The sequence below is a fragment of the Hetaerina americana genome, unplaced genomic scaffold, assembly GCF_022747635.1.
Source record: "Hetaerina americana unplaced genomic scaffold, ioHetAmer1.1.p SCAF_32, whole genome shotgun sequence".
Lineage (NCBI taxonomy): Eukaryota > Metazoa > Arthropoda > Insecta > Odonata > Calopterygidae > Hetaerina > Hetaerina americana.
This window is the reverse complement of record NW_027286897.1, coordinates 950,276-973,332: the sequence shown is the minus strand read 5'-3', so window position 1 is coordinate 973,332 and position 23,057 is coordinate 950,276. Positions and strand designations below refer to the sequence as shown.

The 23,057-nt window shown below is 38.8% G+C and overlaps 1 protein-coding gene across 1 annotated transcript in view; it reads right to left on the bottom strand.

Annotated features, from left to right (window-relative positions):
• The window catches only part of Sema2a (Semaphorin 2a), a 1,147,864-nt gene that overhangs the window by 372,244 nt on the left and 752,563 nt on the right, over window positions 1-23,057 (bottom strand). Inside the window, exon 3 of the mRNA XM_071589072.1 lies at window positions 987-1,038. Within this exon, the coding sequence (XP_071445173.1) occupies window positions 987-1,038 (52 nt within the window). The remainder of the gene's footprint in view (window positions 1-986; window positions 1,039-23,057) is intronic.

Genomic DNA, 23,057 nt, shown 5'->3' with positions numbered 1-23,057 from the left:
TTATGATGTGGATTGTTTCAAATTAAAAGGCGACAGAAATTGAAAAAACGTACTATTCATTAAGAGTGAAAGAGAAATTGGATTTTTTGCCACAAGGCAAATTTTTCAAATAATGAACAATAATATAATATAACATTAAGAACAATACCTAAGCAGCTTAATAATTTTGAATGCATACAGCTATGCTGAACTATCTGAATTGGAACAAAAAATTAACTTTAATGCAGAATTCCGCACATGAATAGATATGAATCACAGTGAGATAATAAAAATTGTAGTATTTCGCCGCTATTTATTACTTAAAACGCATTTTAAGCCAATGCCATCATCTAACCATACTCTCTACTTATATTTATTACATTTTGAACAAAATCTCTCTATCCATGCTAATTTACATAAACGTAAAATGGTAATTTCTCTTAAATATGCGTATGAACGGAATCCTGACGCTTACAATTAAGATAAAATAGAGTACCTAATGCTTTAAATTATTTAAAATCACCACTTAAATTATGCTTATAGCTATACTTAAAATTAAGTGCGGTAATATTCGAATATTATCACAAAAAATTGAACATTTTCTCGCACGGAAAACACGGTAAACTAGATTTTTGACATCACAATTTTATTTAGCACGAACTTTCGGTCTGGATTATCGCCGCTCGTAGAATGACGGAGGTCCAAAAGACAGAGAGTTCAAGTACTTTAACGATATTATTTAGTGCGCTACCACGCGTTAAACCATGTCGACCTGTGACACTCAATTGAGGTTAAAAAATTATAATGATGATTTTCCTTCCCAAAATTGACTCAAATACCTGTAATGTGACATTTGAGGTCAAGCACAAGGAATAGGAGATTAGCCTGAAGGAATACCTAGATCATTATTGTCCCTAATTGCTCATGATAAAAATAACCTGGGATACCGAAAGAAGCCAATTATCGGCTAAAGATCGAAAGAGTACCAATAAAACAAAGTAACTTACCTCGCAATTGCTGTGGCTGATATTACTCAGATTCAGTCTAAACACACGATCCCTGTAAAATAGAAGAAAAAGATTGTTAATCATCTGACATTGAAATTCAAAGAGATATTACAAAAATACCACTAATTATGAATTTCCAACGTCTCCAGGTGCTCTCCCCTTAAAAAAAAACATTTAGGAAAACATTTTTTAACATTGCACTTAATTTAAAATTTTGGCGACAAAACATTCTCCCTACTTTCAAGGTGATGTCACAGTTTAAGATTCCCCGATACACAATAAATACAGATTAATGATTTTATACCCACAAATGAAATTCAAAATAGAGCAATTGAGATAACTGTCAAAAAATGATTTTCATTCAAGCGAAAACCAGTTAAAAAAACGGAATAATTTAAATTCACATCCACATCAAATCAAACATTTAGTGCAAAATCAATAAAAAGTAATTCGAAATATCGAGCTAGATTGACACGTTTAAAAGATCAGAGGCCAAAAGTCTCGGGGAATAGTCAGGGATTTAACATCAAAAGGTGAAGGCAATCCACGTGGATGCCCAATTTATGGAGGTGATAAGAATAATGCGTCCATGTTAGACTATAACGTAAATAAGAAATGAAACGGCTTCCATTCCCCGTCGCCTCTGGAATGCTCACGGAACGCACTCCCTCGCAATTTTTGAAAACGACTGAAGACGGCAGAGCTCCAGAAAGGAAAGAGATACAAATTGAAGGCGATAGATAATAAAAGAATGAGAGGAGTACGGCCGCGGGTTATAAAAGGATGGAACTACCGAGAAAGGAAGTAGAAAAGAAAATATATATTTAGCTTTTATCAGGCCTCTCACAGGCCTTTGATCGGCGAAGGGACGGGCGGAGATTAAGGGAGGCTGGTGCGTACGAACACACACACACACGCGCGCGCGCATTCGCCCGCACCGTGGAATGGCGCGGGGAACGCCGCAACTCCGCGTGAGAACGCCAAAACGCCCCACGATGGAGGAGGAATCGTCATGGGGATTCCTTTCGCCGCATGACAACGCCATTAACGTCGCTCGAGCCCTCTCTTTCCATCGCCCTCCCGCAGCTTTCACCAAGCGGTGCGTAAGAAAGAGGTGGCGCGGGTGCGAGATCGACCATCAAGACGGCGGTAATTCCGGAAGTTATGGATAGTTCCCCCCGCGCTCGAGCCGAAAAAGAGTCCGAAGGAGACGGTTCGCTATGTATACCTACACACAAAATACCCACACGCTTACGCACTTACAGACGTGAGGGAAATAAGAGGAGAGGTCTCGGAGGAAACTATACGACACCGTAACAACGCCGTTTCCCACACAGTGGGAGTCAGGAGGAGGATGTGATGGGTTTTCGGGAGGTTGAGGTATATGTGAGGCGTTTAAAGGAATTGGTGGCGGGGAGACGAGCCATGTATTTGTGGTGTTGGTGTGGCGGGTGAAAGGGTGCAGGCAATGGGAGGGAGGCGGCGATTGGTTAGGTGTAGTACAGGGCGGCGAAGGGGCAGGGTTCGTGGGAGGCTGTGGGAATGCGCTTGAGTGTTCGGATGGGGCGGGGAGGAAAGGGGGAGGGACGCACGGGAGAAGAGGTGTTGTTGGGTAGGGTGTTGCAAGGGTGGGTTGGGGAGAGCATCAATACGGACAGTTTCCTATGGAGTGCTCTCGAGGGCGCCGTTGAATGTGAGGCATGTCGAAACGGCCGCGAAGAAGGGAAAGAACGAGGAGGAGAACACGAGGAGGCCAGGAAGGGGAAGAAAAAAGAAAAGGAAGAGGCTCTGGCCATTGTTCTTCCGATGTAGTCCCATTCCTCCCGACCCCATGCCGGCCTCCCTCCCCGCTAACAAAACTCCAATTCCGCCAGCCCCACACCAGCTTTCTTCCTCCACCGACTCCTTCTTTTACATCCATCTCTCTTCTTTCCCTCACGCTCGTCGGGGATTGGGATCGCAGGTCCGGTCGCCACCAGGGCACTTCTCCCCACGAAATGGCTGAGGCGGCGTTGCAGTGGGAAAATCGATGACTGACCCTCCCAATACCATGCCTCTCCAATTCACGTAACACCCAAAGAATCATCCTCCCCCTCCCACACGAGTGTGTATAAACAAGACCAAGGGAGGTCTTTCCTTCCGACGAGGGAGTTTTTCCACATTTTTAACGGGAATTCCGCGCGCCGACAACTTTGTCCGCCTCGGGTCTGCTTTCGTGAAAGCGCTTAGATGTCGTCATTCGCTCCTTTCCTTGACCTCGCTCTTGTTTACCTCAAACGATATCCGGATCCCGAAAGGGTCGAAAAATTCCCATTATTTCGGACTCCTCCGTGGCGCCCCACGCACCGGAGGCTGAGAGGGATGTGGACCGTAAAAAAGATTGGCGTGGCTCCTTAGAAATCATCATAAAAACGAGACGGGTTGGGGGATCACCTAGGTTTGACCTTAGTGGATAGTGCGCATGGTAACGAGACGGAATAACGAAAACTTGGCTTTTTAATAAAACTTCGGGGCGAGCGTCACGACTTTCGTTATTTGCACGTAGGTGGCTCGCTCTGGGGAATTACGTCATTTCTTACCGGGCGTTAACTTTGCCTTACAAGTTTAATTTGTCTCACTTGTACACTAGTGTTATACTGCTCGTTTTAGCGGACTTTTTCTTTATCTCTCGTAACTTTATTCCTTTAACTATAAAAGGTAATGGTCCATAAATTTTGATCGCCTTTTTAACCGCCAAAGTTCTATCTCCGAAAACTTGGGAGAATTTTCATTCCCGACATGTTTTCTAAGCGTCATCTACGAGGCAGTTAATGTTATTTATTTCCTCCGGTCCGAACGGTGCGCCTGCGTTTTGCTGCTGACTGACCGTTGATTACACAGGGTGGGAGAGGTCGAGGGGAGCTGTAATTCTTCCGCATCTCCCCACGCGCGAATTCCGTCTGCCAAATTCTCCCTCGCACCAAAACAATGCTCTCGACGATTCTTATATTACTTATTCCCTACACGCACTATTATTACAATCAAAACGATAGAAGACCATTCTTACCTAATCCTTTTTGTAGCTACCTTATATTTTTTTATTTAATTAAATTATTTCCGTTCATCGTCGGCCTCTCTTCATTCAGATTCCTTCTGAATACACTCTCTTGACTCTCGTCATTGATCAAGTAATTAATGCGTTACATGTCAGAACTACGATGTTCTCATTAGGAGGTCTCCAGGTGTATTACTGTTAATATATACTATTTTGTTGACTCTCGGTTAGAGGATTTCACCCTAAACTATAAATAAAAATTATGTAATAAAATATGCATTTAATATTTTTAACCTTCATTTGATACTCATCACAACTTCCGTGATCCACAAGGACTTGAATCAGATACCATAGAGCCGCCAGGACCAGAGAGTACACTAACTCTGGTAGCTTCTTATATGCTTAAGGTGGGAAAACTGAAGTGGACAGCCGGCAGTGCACCTCATTATACCCTGAAAATCCAATGCATAGACGCGGTGTGGAGTAGGGGCCAAAATTACTTTGACGGTGGTCTCATGGCTCATACCTTCGGCATTAGGTGCATACTATACATCTGGTACATTGACAACGGTGGACGCAGGCCATTGGTCCTTATGGCACTCCGATTCATCGCGTACCTCACTTTACTTTGATGTTTTACAGATAACATTCCCTTAAATAATTTTAAAACCAATAAACCTCATAAACCAATTTCGATCATGTTTTGACCATTTGATCCCAATTTGTTAACAAGATAAGTTCGAATCTTAATTGAAAACTAAAAGTCTCCTTAAATGTTTTTCGAAAAGGAGTATTTGAAGATTAATTTATTTCTTTATTTAATCTTAATTTCTCTGCATTCCATGCCATCTCCTTCTTCCTACGGTTATTACTCCATCAACATCTCTTCACTTCATGGATAGCCCGGCAGAAAATCTCGACCTGTAAGAGTGGGATGCCAACGTCAACTTCAATAATCCCAACCCCGAGTACTCCCGAGAGAACATCAGTCAAAACAAGGATGTAACCAATCTTGGGTATTTCCTTCACATCTGTATTTTCCTTGATACTTTAAAATTAAGAGGTTCCACTTCACCGTGAAATAACACTACTTCGTGGAAATCTTCGAAAGGCCTACTTCAATAAACCTCGCTCTATCATCCCTTTTTCACACTTACGCTCTCATTCCATTCTATAGTTATTTTTTGAACATCAACAGTATATTTTAGAGCAAATAAAGCTTGGAAATTTGTCCCGGGGTGTGCTGAATTAAGAAAATTAGCATCTTGTATACGGCTTTTCGTTACCCGCCTTCATACGCGCCTTATAACACTGGTGTTGATAAAATCTTAAAAACGTACAAAGAGGCAGGAATGAGTTGCCATAGTTTCATATTCAAATCCTCCTTTTTATTCAATTCCATATCACTCTTTTCAGATTCATTACAATGTATTCTTAAGTAAGTGCATAGTTAACTTCATTAATATTGAGTACATGCAAACTCTCCAAAAAATTCTTTTCCCTCTTAGATTTTATTACAATTCCTTTTTCGTCGTTGGTCACTGGGAATAATTCCTGTGAAGTTTCCATTTGAGATTATTTCTTTTTTACATAGCTTTTCTTCGTTATGTGAGATGAAACATAGCCTCTAATTAACTATTCATACAGTTGGTTACTGCAACTGCAGATGGGTCAAACATGAGAAGAGGTCCATTTGTATTTAATTAGCTTATGTATTAAATTATCACAACCTGATTTTTGCAGTTATTTTTAAAATGGGATATGGGTAGTTCCTTACAGCTATAATATTTTGCTTCCATCTAATGGCAAGTGGAAAAATTTTCTCCCTCAACCAGTGACAGTGGTTTGAATTTCAATGAAAATATTAAACTGTCTGATATGATCGGTAGATATTATGCAGCAGCTGTTTGAAGTTGAGAGTGTATGGAAAGAACAGTAGGATATTATTCGTAATGACTACTTTATGTCGTGAGACATAAACGATAGCAACTTGAAAGAAAAAAATATTAGCCAATTAAAAATAAGGTAAGATTAACTGGACATTCTCACTGATTGGTGATGAAGTCCTTCGAAGAATGGGCGACGAGAGAAATTTATGACATGTAGAGATTAGAAAAAGTGAAAACTAATTCCGAGAAACATTAGTTTGCTCAATTCCTTATTGGTGACACCACATAAGTTGGTACATTGCCAGGCCAAAGATGAATAACACACACGTGATGAAAGATTTTGAGGGGAGCTCCAAAGGAATGACCGGGATGGTAGGAAAGAGGATAGTTCCGAGGGTTGATACAATTTAAACCTAGAATTGAACACCTAACATGATGATTACATTCCCTTATTGCGTACGGGTTTAGTCACATTTGAAGTATTTACTCGAATTTTTCCCCGCCGCTCATTCGCCATCTCCACTCCTATGTGTTCCCTGACTCACGTCAATCCGACCCAGAGACTGCCTCGCTGCTTCCGTCCTTCCCATATCAGTCTCCCACATGCCATCGCTCTCCTTTAGTCTTTTGGTGACTCCCTTACCTTTTTCTCCCCTACCAAGCTCTCACTATCCCCTGCCGTCCGTCCCTCACACTCTCGCCATCTCTCCCTACTCGGTTTCCTCGACCTCCACTACACCATTTCTAAGCTCCCGCTCTCTCATCTTTCTCCAGCCAACTGGGTGGGAGAAGGAAAGGGAAGGGGCTTACTTATTTCTCTCCCTCACCCTACTTTTCCTTCACTTCTTTCTCATCTTTCCTCCACCGATCCCCACCCCCCACTCTAACCTCCTCCCCCACCGAACCTCCCAGCCCCCAACAACACGCTTTTTACTGCCGCTGGGACCAGTCTACACAACAGCATGCACAGACACACACTCACACACACTAATACGCCGTCGATACACCAACCCCCAAGACCCTCTCTTCTCTACTCTCTTTCCCTCAGAACCTCTTCGAGGTGTTGTGAGCCCGGGAAAAGGGGGTTTTTTGGGAGTGGGGTGTATACTCGCTCGTTTCCTTTTTCTCCTCTTCATACAACGGCTCCCACAACTCCAATTTACTCTCTCTCCCCCTTCTCCTCCATCACCTCCACGCCTTCCGCAGCTCTCCCCACCAATTCACCCCCTTGCGACTTCAAATTGCTTCCTCCTCCTCTTCTCCCTCCTCGCTCTCCTTCCTCGCCCCCCCTCCCCCGATGCTCTCACACCTGCCGCGTTCTTTGCTTCGCACTTTCTCCCCCCCCCTCCTCCATCGGAAACGTTAATCACCCGATACTTCTCGTCCCCGTGTCGTTCGACTTAATTGCTTGCCACCACCCGTGGTACGGTTACGCGCTTAATACCAGTCTCTGATCGTGTAGAGACGTCGACCGCTTACAATTGTTATAATGGGTATTGCCTTAGTTATTTATGTAACTATTCTCGACGCAAATTCTGAAGCTACGCAGACGTTCCTGTATTCAGAATTCACGCCTCCTGCAAGAATATTGTTCCAATAACAGAGAGTTGGTAAACTTTTCCAAGTTTATCGCTAACATTGATCAAGAGAAAATGTTTTGTCCTAACGGTGGCATTCTAATTATGGTGGGCCTGCAGTAATGCATTAAAGTCCACTGAGAGCGTCTCAATACGATTAAATTTAAGAGTAAATACACCGGTTACAAATCAGAATGAAGGTTCACAATTCTAACAAAACAAATTTAGGTGAATTTAATTCATTTCCAAGTTATAGTAAATCATCAACTGAGAACTACGAGTAAAAACATCACTCAGCGTGGCACTTCAAAACGAAGCACTGAATGTAAAAAACTGACTTAATCACACATCACGCCAAATTTATTCAGATGATTCGCCAAACTAAATGAACCAACAGTTATTATAGCACCTAATATAATGTATAAGAGCAGCACATGCTTTTTTCAACAACAATAATTCAAGTGTGATTATCTTTACCTTCTCTCAAATCGTTGATACCTACACAACTCCTTATTTATTTGATCAGTATTGAACTCACTAGGGTTAGCATTCTTCATATGCTTGAAACGTTGCCTTATGCTATTTCAGGAGAAATTTCATGTCGAAATTAATGCTTTTAATATGCCTGAAGGCTATTGGCCACTTTACGGATTAGTGGAAAGGTGTGGTGCGGCAATAGAGCGAAATGAAGTAGGGAGGAACTGCGAAGGGCTAATTGGAAAAGAGTGAGAGTTGGACCGGCGAAGATGGAATGTTGGGATGGCAAGGGATTAATTAAGACAAGAAATACGTTAGTAAGATATAAAAGAGACTATGCAAAGGAAATTATCCATGATAGGGATTAGGAGGTGTTAAATGTATTTAAAACATTTGAGCACAAAATCACGAACCCTGAAGCAATCAACTGATTCATTTGGCATTAGATTAGTGCAAAATATTGAGAAATTAGTTCAAACTCTATTACCGGAAAATAACCAATTGGATCAAAAGTAATCAGGACCAAAATTTTTATTTTTATTCGTAAGATTAGAGAAAAATAAAACTACAAAATAATTTACTATTTAGAATTTAGAATAAAAATGCGTTTCCAGATAGACCAACCTCTATAAACTCCTATAAAACATAATTAAGTATGTTCTATAAATTCCATCACGAAATTTATTTTTATATTAAAAATAATAAAGGAAATTTAACAAATTGGAAAGATTTTCATTCACTAATCTGATCAATTATCGAGGTTATATGTGAAATCATTTACTTGCCATCATTTCCAGATTTTATAAACCAATGAATCTTAGAATATCATTTAACGATAACACCTTCAATTGACAAAAGGGTTAGTTATGTTCGACATACAGTCTAAAGTACGATATATGCATGAATATTACTTCGTTAATGAATTATGGCCAACTTCATGACACAATGGCTCTTTTTTGTGCTTGAATTTCCCACTTTTACCATTGGGCCGGGGGTAAGATAAAAACGATATCAGCAGGCCAGATTAAAAAAAATAGTTCGGGGAAAAATAACTGCAAAGGCTATTAAACGGAATACCTTACCAATAGAAATGATGAGCATGAAGCAGTCGATAATGATCTGTTTTAATTGTATTCAAAGATATAATTAATTGAATATGGAAAGTAGAGGAGAAATTGTGGAACAATCCAAGGCTTGATAAAAAACTTTGGATATTTATTGGCTGAAATTCCGTGCGCCACTTTCGCCTACTCTACCCAACAACGTCAAAGGTAAATAAATATTAATGCGAGGTGTATATATATATATATATATATATATATATATATATATATATATATATATATATATGTATATTAGCAAGACTTGCACCCTGGCTATGGAATTATTGCATTGCCCCCATAAAACTCACCATTTGATCCCTGTTAAAGATCCAAAATTCCTCTTGTGTCGTTTCATAGAGGGTTCAGGATATATTTTCCTGAAAAAGGGAATTCCCAGCATCGACTCGACTTCAAAGAGAGTGCCGGCTGTTTGTAGATTTTTTTTTGCAAAATGCGTGCTTTTGAACCCAACGGTGAATATTCCGACTCGGCTTAAAATTAGGATTACACTCAGTAGGGGATGAGGGAGTAGGATAGAGGTCGCAAAAACAGCGCAATTATGTCCGCACATTTTCGCCACATTTCCCAACCAACCGACTTCCACCTCGACTCCCTCTTTCTCTCTCTACATATATCCTTCTTTCTATCCCTTCTTTTCTCCTCTCTCTCTCTATCCCTCTCCTGCCCTCCACCACGTAGGACAGAAGATTCGAGATTTCGTGCCATCCACCTCTTTCCGCTGCCCACTTTCTCCCATCTTCCACGCATCGCCTACCTTCCTCCACTCTCCCTCTCCCCCGACCGTCTCACGCCACACATCCCTCCAACCATCCCCCACGGAGGGAACTCCTTGCTTCTCTCTCTCTCTTTTCCCGGCAGGTGGCTCAGACAGGAGTCGGGGAAGGTCACCCCTTGATCTCTGCTCTTTAGGGTGCACGTGGGATGGACTTCTTGGGGGAGGGAGAAATGGGGAAACCAGAGGAAAAGCTCAATTGTTTCTGGCAATATTTGTCGTAATTGCTTCATGCCGCCGAGGATAAAGCTGTTTGATAGTTCCCCACGTAAACATATACGTATAAGGAAAAATCCGATTTCACTAGCTTGGTAAATATAATGAAACCATATATGTTCTATTATTGAATGCTGCCATTACCTAAAAATATGTCGGGATTTAATTTATTTTTCATATGTACTTTGGTGCCTCATTCACCAAACATCAAAGGCATGATTTCCTTTCATTACATTTTAGCTACTTTATCCCACGTCTAGTATCAAAAAAGCGACATCATTCCATGAACATTACTATAAGCAATATTGCAGCAATTCGATAAGCAATAAATGTAATAGGAATAAAGAGAAGTTGTAAAAATTGTATAAAAGGTGACGAAAAACATATTAGGTATTCTGAGCGACACATAAACATAATAATATTTTACAATATAATGATACTTTTGCACATTATAATTATAATGATTTTTTTTGCACACTATAATTTGAGGTTTTTATGATGGTATCATTTTGGACAATGGAATAACTTCAAACAGCGACGGTTAGGGAGCAAAAAAAAACCAATCATGTTAATCCGAAGATACCTCGAAGTCAGTGTAGGCGGTGGAAATCTCCAAACATTTCGGTCAACAGATGACCGTCTGTCGTGAGGGGGGTATCAAAGTGTAAACTCTGGAAGGAAGTCAATGACTAAGTAAGACTCGAAGCCAACTGAGGTCAATATTACTCCTCAGTCCAAATTTGTTGAGTTCAGTTGAGTCTTGCATAGATATTGACCTTTTTCAGGAGTTAATAACACTTTACCCACCTCTCTCAATGATCATGTCAACTGTGGACCGAAACATTAGACTGGAACGTATTAACGCTGTTAAAATTATTAAATACTCTTATGTAATCAACAGCAGGAAAGATGGTCTTTAAAATTCAACGCTCAGCATTCAGGCCAAAACTTGCATTTATTAATGTGCTTCATTTATAAGCAGTAGCATAACGATATCTAATGTAAGTGATGGAAAATTAATAAAAGAGTCAAGATAAATTTCAACTAAAAGTTTGGAAGATAGTTCAGCATAACACCCATTAATGAACGTAACGCACGAATGGCCTTATGGACTTTCTCATCAGCTGATTTGGTCCTTTTGCATGGATTAGTAAGGTTGCCAAGCTAACTTTGGGTCCTACTCACTTTCCTTCCACTTCTCATTTGGAGAGATTAATCGGCCATTTTAATGGGCAGGTGGCGCGTTCATCTTTAGAATTTTGATCCTGAATTCAATATACTGTGAAACTTATCTCTTACATATTGGAAGGAAATACTCTCGTCAAAGACATCATTATTGGATCAGGAAGTAATAAAAAAACATCCTAGAAATATAGAACCAAAGGGGATCGAGATGTTGCGGGGGCTAACGTACTGGCTTCCCACCCTGAGGGCGCGGGTTCAAATCCCGGCGGTGTTGAATATTTTTCAGAGGTATCTCGATCCCTACTTGAGGTGCTTTGTGGAGGACACTTTGAGTGAGTACGTCGTACGGATTGGACCTGGATGGGACGTTAAACTGCGGACCCCTTGACGCCTTTCGTAAAGAGTAGGCTAATGCCGACGCCGGGTTTCTCTCCACCCTTCATCCTTTCCTGTCCATCCCCTATGGCGCAAATGACCTTAGCTGTCGGTCGCCTCCCCTAAAAACTACTATTACCAATATAGAACCAAATAAAGCCCAAGGTTCACGATAATTCTTCGCCATAGTATTGAAGTTAACTGCAAACTAGATCGTATCTTATTTAAAAACCGCCTTCAACGACTTGTTAAACGAAGGTTCAAACCATATTGGATCTTTTTATTTATGCTACCCTGTAACGGAGAAAGGGAATACCCAGACGTTTTTAGATTACAAAAAAGTCTGCTACAAGGTATCTTGCGAGAAATTGATAAACAAACTAATATATTATGGCATTAACAAGAAAGTGACTAACTTGATTATGGATTTCAAATCTAACCGTACACATAAAGCATTTGCTGACGGGATGAGTTCATTAAAGTGAGAAGTAACTTCATAAGTGGCAGAGGGAAGTGTTTTAGAGCCCCTGCGCTTCTTGCTATACTTAAAATACCTAAGTTCCTTCATTAGCAGCAATCTTAAATTATTTTCAGATAGCACAATGATTTACAGAGAAATAAGTCACCGGGAGATTGCGCGCCTCTCTCTTACGATTTAGATCAGATAGCTGAGTGGCGTGAAGAATGGGAGTTAGAATTAAGCAGACAATGAACAGCATAGGATAAAAGATCGACAAAAGATACAAAGTAAATTAAATGGGATCGAGTTACGCATACACTTTAAAAGAATAAACGGGTCAGATTTAGAGAACCAAGGTTTTATATCTCAAATGTTGAAGGAAAATGTAATCAACAAATAAGACAGAAGTATTGCTTAAATTTAGTTAGGCCACTTTTATAATGCGGGGCAAGATTCTTGGTGACACGGGAAAAGCGATAATTAAGGAATTAGATAAGGGCCAGAGTAAATCCGCTAGGCTTGTTAAAAATTGATTCGAGGAGCAAGTAAGACTCACGGATATGTAGGAAGAGTTAAAGTTGGAGCCATATGATTCTCGAGAACCGGCATGACCTAGAGCTATAATACCACAGGACACCTGCCTGTCCATGTGACATAGGGGAATTTATTATGGCTCTAAATTAAATTCATGCATTCAAACTCAAAGATCAAATAAGAGGGGGAGACTTTCGCAGGCATAAATGTGCCTGTCTGCCCGAAATCGAACTCAAGAGCCCGAAAATAAATGCTTGAATACTATATTTTTCATCAACTGGTCAAATGCAAAATTAATTGCATATTTAAAGGTATGCAAATATGTGTACGAATGTTTGCAACTGAGCTAAAATTCATTCAAGTACTTCATATAGTAATAATTCTGCATGTATGCCTGGTACCGTTTTCCTCACTAAATGACCTTTTGGCGTTTCATGTAGATGTAGAAATGTAAACACGGTTTCGACGACGGTGATGTGATGATAACTGCTAATTTAATTTTCATTGCATGCCTGGACCTGTGAATTATTTGAGCCCAGGAAGGTGGGCTATAAAGAGGAGGCTTGTTTCCCAAGCAAAGCCTATGTATAACCAAAGGCATGACTAAATGGAGGGGTACTTTCTATTGCGAAAGGCGTGGATATAGAACACTCACCCGGCTTCACATTTGTTTATCAAAGCTGATAAACTCAAACATTTGAGTTAACACAGAAAAGGTGTATCATGCAGCGGAAGAATAAATCAAAGAGGGAATATTAATGGGAGACTGATTTATAACTAGCTCTCCCAATCATGGTGGAAACGTAAAAAAAACAACCCAGGGCAGGACATCTTGATAGAGATGACATCTTTAATTTTTTAATTGTTGATTTTATTTATGCACCCAGAAGGCCACCGTTTGGGTGTGTCTTTTACCTTTCTGACGAGGGATTGGCAATTCGGCAAAACGCGAAGGTGTAAGCGAGATTGCGGGAAGGATATTCTATCATAAAATGAATTCACAAAGAGCTGGGTTGAAATAGAAATAGGAAGGACACAGGGCGACTGGGTGAGGATGGAAAGTCAAAATAATCGACGAAAAATGACCGAAGGGAGAGGAGGCGGCGAAAGTGAGATGCCCGCGCGCCCTCCTCAGGTAAACGTGGGCGGTTGAATGAGGAAGGGCACACTCCTGGAGGTTCACGGGAATGAATTTCCCCGCCAGACAGGCTGCCCGGCGCAATCTGCTCCTGACGTCCTGGGACGGCCATGCTGGCCCGTGTTCTAATTACGCAACCTCTCAGAATAGTGGGGAGGGAGCGAGACAGGTGATCCGTGGTCCGCAATCTCCTAGACGATCCGTCTCCTGTTGCCGCCTCGCCATGCGGTAATACGCCATATTGCCAGGGCCGGCTGAAAACAGATGCTCGTATTTTCGAAAAAAATACTGAATGAAAATGCTCTCTTCGAAGCGAGGGAAAAAGCTGACAAATCCAGTGTGGTAAAAATCGGAATCTGCCACCGAGTGTTTAAAGTGGAGAAAGGTGAAAAAAAAATTGTCCCACCTCCGCACGAGGCATGGATGAATGGATTTGAGTTTTTGAATTCCTATTTTGCACATTTTTAGACTTAGCATCCAACTAAGTAATTAGCGTTTCTATAAATACATACCAATTAAAAATATTTTCGGGGGAATAATACATGGTACAATCAAAGAATTAGACAAAAATCTTTTTTAATGCCCTTTTATGCTTATAAAGTGGAATCACCCAAACAGCGGATTTGAATTTTGAGTGAAATGGATTGCCATTTATTAAGAAACAGTCCAATCCGCTACAGGAGTTTAAATAACATAAAACGCATGCAATGTTTCTGCATTACTGATCACAAAAAGATACTTAACGCCAAGGTAAACCATGCTCAGTACGGCGGGAGCTAAGCAAGATGGACGGCAAGTGGTGCGAGGCGGGCATTATTTATTTGGGACTGCCTCAAACAATTCGAGTCACTCTGAATCCTCTGCATTACCATTTCATCCGTCATGATTTATGACCCAAGTGGTCATTGCTTTCACAAGAAGTATTTCTCTCTTTTGGATTAGCACTTTTTAGTCGAGTTTTTACATTTTCATCAAATTTATCATCAAAATTTCAAATACTATAGTCAATAGAAAAGAATTTCTTGATAAACCTAAAATAAACTTAAATGAATCTTAAAAAAATCATTCATTACAATAAACATGGATGATAAAAATACTGAGAAGGTGAAAATTTAGTCGGATGGGTTTACTAAATATTTAATCGTTATTAACGGAAATTTTATACAAAAAATATTGAAAAGCAATCAAATTCCAAAAGAAGCTTCATATCTGGAAATTGAAAACGAAAAGAAACGCTGAAATAAATGTAATACGCTGTAATTAACATGGAGTAATCACTTACTACTTGTTCATGGATCATAAATATCATTTTATATATTGAGATATTGGTAAAGAATAAGTCGGTCATCCAACCATATATTATCTAATAATTCGGCATAAGGCGTATTTTTCAACTTGTTTTCAAATTGTTTGAATGAGTACGAATCCAGATATACTATTTATATCGATGGGGATGACAGTTTAGTCTTCATGAAAAGCTCATATAATCTCTTTATGAGAAGTTGCAGAGCTTAGCATTATACAAGTACGATTAACAACTCTTCTTATGATCCTCCATACTCGTCTTTTCCTCCTGATTCCGGACTAATATTACGTCCAGCAAATTTTCGGTCAACCACATGTTCTACGTTTTGACAATGCACTCATCTTTTCAGCTGAATGCTTCTAAGGCAGGGGGAAGAGCTTACTTAATGGCGAATATATCCCATAGGCATCTGGAACCAGATTAAAAGTAAAAAAAACAATTTTTGGCAATTTGCCATGGATAAATTAAGAGAACTCAGCTTCATTGTTGTCAAAAATTCAATTCGGTTGTTGAGAAATCATTTACGGGACGCTGGTTGTATATAATAATGCAACATAAATATTCTCGTTCAACTCTGAGTACGATGAATACCAGAGTGGCAACTTTAGTGTAATTAAACAGTGTCTGACTACAAAGAGCTGTAGCTTATTCCACTCGAGGAATTTATTAGAAAATAATAGAGAAGGGATCACGGATTCGTTTGGAAATCGCGTTCCTTTAACTTCTTCGTAAAGGATAAATTCTGCAAATAACCACGAATTTTGTTGGGGCCGGGGATTAGGCACATGGCCTTCGAGAGGGATATATATATATATATATATATATATATATATGTATATGTATATATATGTATATATATATGTATATGTGTATATATATGTATATATATATGTATATGTGTATATATATATATATATATATATATATATATATATATATATATATATATATATATATATATATATATCAATTCGGATGACGGAACGGAAGGGCTGGAGTGAAAGGGATAGGAAGAAAGTGAGGGATGCGAAGGAGGGAGACGACAGAGACTCAGACCTCATCAAAGAGGGAAGAGTAGCGAATATAAACTCGCAAATTTGGTCCCGAAGGCGCTACTTAAGACCCAAATAATTCCCTTTGTCTCCCCTTCCACGACATTCACCTTCCCTTCTCTACTCACCCGCCAACCTCAGCCCTCACACTCTCCCCCGCCCACCCAAAAGACACAAACGCCGACTCACTCATTTAACTACTTTCTCCCCACCCTTATCGTCAGCTCCGCCTCGCCCTCCCTGCGTTCCCTCTTTCGCGGCCAGCCTTCATTCCCTAGCATACGCTTCAAAAGCCAAAGGCGAGGAGAAATAACGGGAAGCGTAAATGTGAAAAAAGTAAAACACCTATATTTTATCCTCCGAGCTGACGCTATTTATGGAAAATCATAATTAAGAGTGGGGATATCCTTTTTGAGATAATGGAAAAGTCACTCGGTGTCTTTAAGCAAATTATTTCGTAAAATTATTTATTGTCATTATATTTATTAGTGTGATGATTAATACGGTTAAATTCTCTCTAAAGAATACTTGCTGGTAAATTGAAATACATATGAGAGATTAAAATTGGGTATAGAAGATACTAAATTTCAAGTACATATACTTGATATTTAGACTTAACAATAAAAAATGTCCCCCAAACAAACATTCTAAATGGCGGTAAGAATTGCATTTTACCTGCTAATAGAATAATTTCCACGCTAGAGGAAATATGACCAAATCACTAGGTAATAATAGCTGGTACCTATGATTTAAATAACATTCGTTATGATTACAGTTATTTAAAATTATCTACAATACCACTACAAAAGAGAGGATTTTATTTTCTATTCTTTTCCTAAAACAGCTGTTTTTATTTGCTACACATGTAATGATACATTATTCCGTGACAGATAGTAAGGTTCAGCCATGGTGTTCCATTATTAAAGCTAAACTTTTCTAATTGGTGATGACCAAATAATTAAGTAGTCAGTCATCATTTTCTGGATGTAATAAGGGGTTAATTTATTTGTTTTATGACCCTTCCTATAATTTAATAAACGGATCAAATCATTATCCATACATTTTACATTATAAAATTCATTATATGAAAGAAATCAACAAGAAATTCATTCGACTTTCCCAGCATACGGATTCCAAATGGCTTAGTTCCGACGTTAAATGACTGGTTTCCTTAAAACCCTAATTTCACTGCAATTTGACATAATGCACAATGAATTACAAATTTCATAAAAATCATTTTGGGGGGCACACTTAATTTTCTGCCCAACTAATTAATATTAAAAATGACTATCTAATTTAAAAATGAAATTTTGTTACGCAAAAAATGAAGATGTCTTTATTCACCCGTTTAAAAAATTCAGCACATTAATTCCTCGCATCGTAATCCTCATAAATTCTTTCCTTGACTATCAAATTTCATTTCTCATATCTAATCATGACCAATGTGCTTTCTTCTCCAGCCTCTTTCTCTCCGTTATAGAGCTATTTCAGGGATTTTCTAATATTTAACCTTAAGCTTCTGTTTTCAGCTGGCTCAGCCTCTCTTTATATAGAAAATTATAATCAGAATATGTGTTATCTTACAATTATATCAAGCAGTTGTGACCAAAATTGAGTTTACAGAAAAAATTAAGAAAAGAACCGAATGAGTGAAAAAAGGTGACCAATATAGTTCACCTCCTAGAGCGATATTTGTACAGCGTATAGCTCATATTAATATTATTAAATTATTTATCAGTTGGACGCTTATTCTATCAACATTTCTTGCAGCGAACTTACCATCAACCGAATGCCAGCACGACCAATCCATTGAAAGCCATAAATAAAACTTTGGTGATGCTACGCTAGACATTCATCCTCTCGTTTACCGAATTTGGCTCTAATTTTTATCGAAAGCCCTATGGAAAAACCTTTCTCCCATTCCTCTTCAGTCTTATCCACTCTACTTTCCCTAAACATGCTCTCATTTGGAACGGACGGAAGAGGACTGATTTGCATGTTTATTATGAATAGGAAATTACTCTTGACGGGTTTACCTTGAACTGCTAGTTACATTCGATTCACGGACAATTCTAATCAAAGAAAATTAAAAAAAGAATGTATTCATATTACCTGGACACAAGCGTATTCAAATAATAAAACTCACTACACAATATGAGTAATAATATGACAATGGCTTAATATTGATGCATTACACTGATGTTAAATTTTTCATTCATATGACCATTGAAAACAACACATTTTAGATCATTAAATGAAGAAAACAATGTAGTTTTCCACTCTTCTTTTTTGGCACATCTAGTTTCAACGCTGACCAGTGTAACAGTTGAAAAATGCATTGTGTTCTTCATTTAATGAACATAAACTTCCACAAAGTTGAGCCAGAAACCATCGAAAACACATTATAGGTGTTTTTGGTATGCTCAAAATAAAAATATAGTAAAAAGAGTAGTACCCGTGAGGGGGACTAATAGGTCCTATTGGTAACATTCCAGTTGGTGAGAATCTCACCAGATGGTCCAGCTAGAAGCAAATCCTGGTTGCAATGGATTCTTTTTTTTTAAATGACACGTAGGCCTACGTATCATACGAGAGATGAGTTGATTGACTGAGTGATAATTTATCTATGGATGGATATTGGAATAAAAAAGATGAAATGATTATTTTGGATACGTGTGATAGGATAAATGGCACAAGAGGGTACACATGTGGAGGGAGATAATGGGAGAGTAAGGTAGTCAGAGGGAGGCTATGAAAGGAAAAGAGAGGGAAACATCAGGTAAGAGGCACACCGCCGAAAGGTTTTCGACAGAAGGGCCAAGGAGAGTGGCGGGTAGGAAAAACGAGGAAAAGAGAACCTACGGAGTAGGAAGCTGGGGAGTTGTGTGCGTGGTGGGAGGGCGTATATTCGTGAGGAAGAGAGTCTGGAGGGGGGGGGGAGAGAGAGAGGGAGTGTGTGTGTGGATGAGAGAGGAAGAGAATGAGAGGGTGCAGGAAGAGCTCGGTTGGTGTCTCCGACGAAAAAAAAAATGGGGTTACGGAAGGGAGGAGTTGGCCCTAAGAACCAATCTCGGGAAAGGCACCCCCCGCCACCCTCTCTCAAAGAGAGAGGGTAGAGGGAGTGGAGGGGGAAAATGGCGAGTCGGAAGGTAGGTACTGGAGAACGAGAGAGGGGGTGGACGCAGCGAGGGGTGGGAGATAAGGTAGTGGAGAGACGGGAGAATAGGGAGTGGATGTGTGTGTGTGTGTGGTGCTAAGGGCAAGGAAGAGAGAGGGAGCGAGAGAGAGAGGAGTGCTGGCATGAATATGCAATCAGTGAGGCCCGAGGGCTCGCGCTTTTGGGGGGACAGCGCTGGCTGGCCGCACGGATACAGAGAGTGGCGCTGCTCCCACCATGGCGGGAAGGGGAGGAGAATGGAGGTGGGTTTCGGGGCTTCAGAGACGAAAGAGGTGTCCAAATGCGCATTTTTCGTCGGTGGGAAGGGGTCAGGATTGGGTGGGAAGATGTGGAACGGGGGATGATGAGGAAGGGCGGAGACTGCGTAAACAGCAGGGAGAATGGGAAATGAATTAGAAAAGATTAGCGGATTTGGACGAGGTGGGAGTGCGTTAACAGCGCCAAATCAATAGAAATAAAGGTGGCGAAAGAAAGTAGGAAATAAGTCCTCCTTTATTTAAAACTACTTACAGCCTTATGAAAAACTGGAAATAAAAATAACGGGCAAAAAGAATATCTTGGAATTGAAAAGACGCTGAAGTGAATTAAACTAAGGATTCAATACACTTCCATCACATCATTACGAAATAACACTATACTCGTATATATCTTCAATAAATTGAATTAAAATGAAAAAAATTGATTCCTATGTGGAAGAGAGTTGACAAATTTAAAAAGAATCCGGGCAAATTTGAACACGTATTAGACAGAAAGAAATTGCCAATGATGCATGAGTCTCCTTTATAATGATAAGTAATATAACTATTTAGATGAAAATTAACGAGAAATATTTATGCCTCAAATAAATCTTAATATCGTACATTCAGAAAAACAGGAAGTTTTATGATTTCACTTCAGTTTAATTTTTATCTGTGGATGTAAACCACTTTTGCATGTAAAACCATGGGAACTGTAGTAATATTGAGAATGGACAATTAAAAACACCCCAAATTAAAAGTATACGTAAACTTATTCCACTAAAACCAAGAAAATTCAGAAAACTATAAATCCCGGGTATAGAGGTTTCCCACCAACATCGAAGCGAACCATTTTTTTGTCTTTTCCAAAATAAATCGGGAAAGCTTGGGAAAAGAGAATGGAAAGAAAACGGACCAGATGCCACGATACGCCACATGCTCAAAGCAGTGTTAGTAAAATAATAATTTTCTTTCATAAAAATGAAAAAATACACAATAACAAAGAATTAATCAGAGACAAAAGTCATATGGAATTAAAATGAAATTGCCAATGAGATAAGAATGAAAGGAAAGATTGTCAAGATTATTTAACAACAACAATATAACGATTAACGGTGAATCGAATGATTGTACTAGGTATATTTAATTTTTTCTACGCATGGCAGAATTAAAGTGAAATTTCTCCAACAGATTACATACAATTAAAATAATGATAATGTTTGCTACTAGTTTTACAAAATCAGATAAGGTTAGACAGGATGGAAAATGTACTATATTTATCGTATGCTATTTGTTCACGTAGAGTTCCCCCATCAAATATTGAAAATCGCCGGATTTTATTCATTTATATTTATGATATTCACTTAACTACTTTCGGTAACAAACTTTGGAGGGTGAAACTACAAGGGATAACTCTGATATTCATGGAAAACATTCATTTACGACTAGGTTCAAGGAATCGAGAACAAGCCACTGTCAGCTAAAACTTGGACTAGTGCAAAGGTGGATACCCATTATTACTTTGACTTCCCCAGTTGTGCGACATAGTATCCCTATGGATAGAATGTGCACGAAGAAAATATATCAATTAAAATTGTACATCCTATGCTCCAGAAGTTGAATTATGTTAACGTAATGACAGTAGAACCGTTAACTTCAGGCGGAAATAAGATTAATTTGGTTAATTTAGTGCTAGAGCAAAAACATCGTTTATCAAATAGCGTTGACTCGCAAAATAAATGAAAATAATTGAGAGTTCTAAATAAAAATGCACAGTAAATATTTGACCTTCCTCAAGTAAACTAGAATGCCCAAAAAGCCCAAATCAAAAATTTCACTAACAAATGATTTAAATTACGGAAAGGGCTGGAAAGCCTAATTATTAGTACTTCTCTGAAACAGCAATCAATGCACCACGAATTTAGTTAATTCAATAATCTTTAAAAGGCATTTATTGCCCTCTCACTTTGGCATATTCTTATAACATTAAAGTGCTCGTCAAAGACACGTAGTTACCTTCGTGAAGGATATTTTTAGTCGACAAGAAATCGTTAAAGGCTCTTATTCTTTCGGTGACATACCATCTTAAAGGCTATAATGTAAGCATATATGACAAGGCTATTAATGTCTTCAGGGAAGTTTTGTCCATTACGAGCTTCGTATCTTTCATTTACACTCTTCTATGACTAGAACACAAACTCTACCAGCGTCCGCTCTCTCGTGGAGATGCAGATTTAAGGCATGGATCAATGATCGTTTGGGAGAATATGCAATCATCTGTGTTCTCTTATAAATGTTCAAAAGTAAGTCGTGTCCAAAATTTGCACGATAATTTCGGAAACAAATAATAACATATATAATTCCCAAAACGAGAGAGACAACCATGGTCTTAAATGGATAAATTTCTAAGTTTGGTCCATATTATTAAAATTAATAAAACTGGAATACACTAGCATTTTTAATTATTTGCTTAACTTAGTACAATATTATTTATAGCTTTGACAATATCAGTGAAATAAATAAATCTATTTCTTTTACTCCGGTGCATACGAAATTTTGCCATCTAAGCAAATTATTTTCTTTGGTTATAGTACACAGAATAGTTCAATTGCATTTATCTACTTAAGTGATTTAGTGATTTTAGTTGTCATCGATACTATTCTTTCTTTATAGGTCTTGACCAGAAGGTCACACATTTCAATTGGCATTAAACAATTGAAATTGACCAATAACCTTGGATATGCACATTCAAAAACCAGCAATTTACATTTCTGGATGCTATGACATAAAGGAAATTCAAGGGTGCCTAAAGGAATGGAACTGGGCCCCTAGTATTCTAGTTCGATATTTATACTCCCTCGGGTGTGGTGCAGGATGATTCAGTCCTCATTCGTCAAAACAAACCTTCGTGCGAGTTACCATTTTACAAGCATAAGTAACACCCATCATATAAACCCACATTACTTCCTTAGCCTTAAATTATTCATGTGATACAATTTATATTCAAATGCATATTCACGATTCCGGATTGAGGAATCAACTGAGGAAATGAAATATTCACACACGGGAAAAATTATCAATAGAAAGTTGAGTTTAAAAGAGAACTGCTATGGAAGGCATTTAAATTATAAATTAAATTTTACACATCACTTTCATATTCTACAGTCGTAAAATCTGTAATTATTTTCACCAAAACGATCCAGATATATTGTTATTTGGAATACGGTACGTGAGGACGCTCCAAATTCATTCCAATTATTCAATGTGAAATTTCACGAAACATTCTCTGCTTTTTGGCTTCCAAAAAGAGGATGAAATTCAATAAATTAAATCCGAAAGACTTTGTAATCCAAACGCACCAATATGTCACTACTCAGGAGAAAATTAATGACGAGGATGTATAAAAACTCACAAACAAATTACTCGTTGAAATATTTTGACAATATTCGCTCCTTTCTCACACCCACTCCAGCCTCGATTAATAGGCTATTGTCCCTAGAGTTAGATTAGACCTAGGA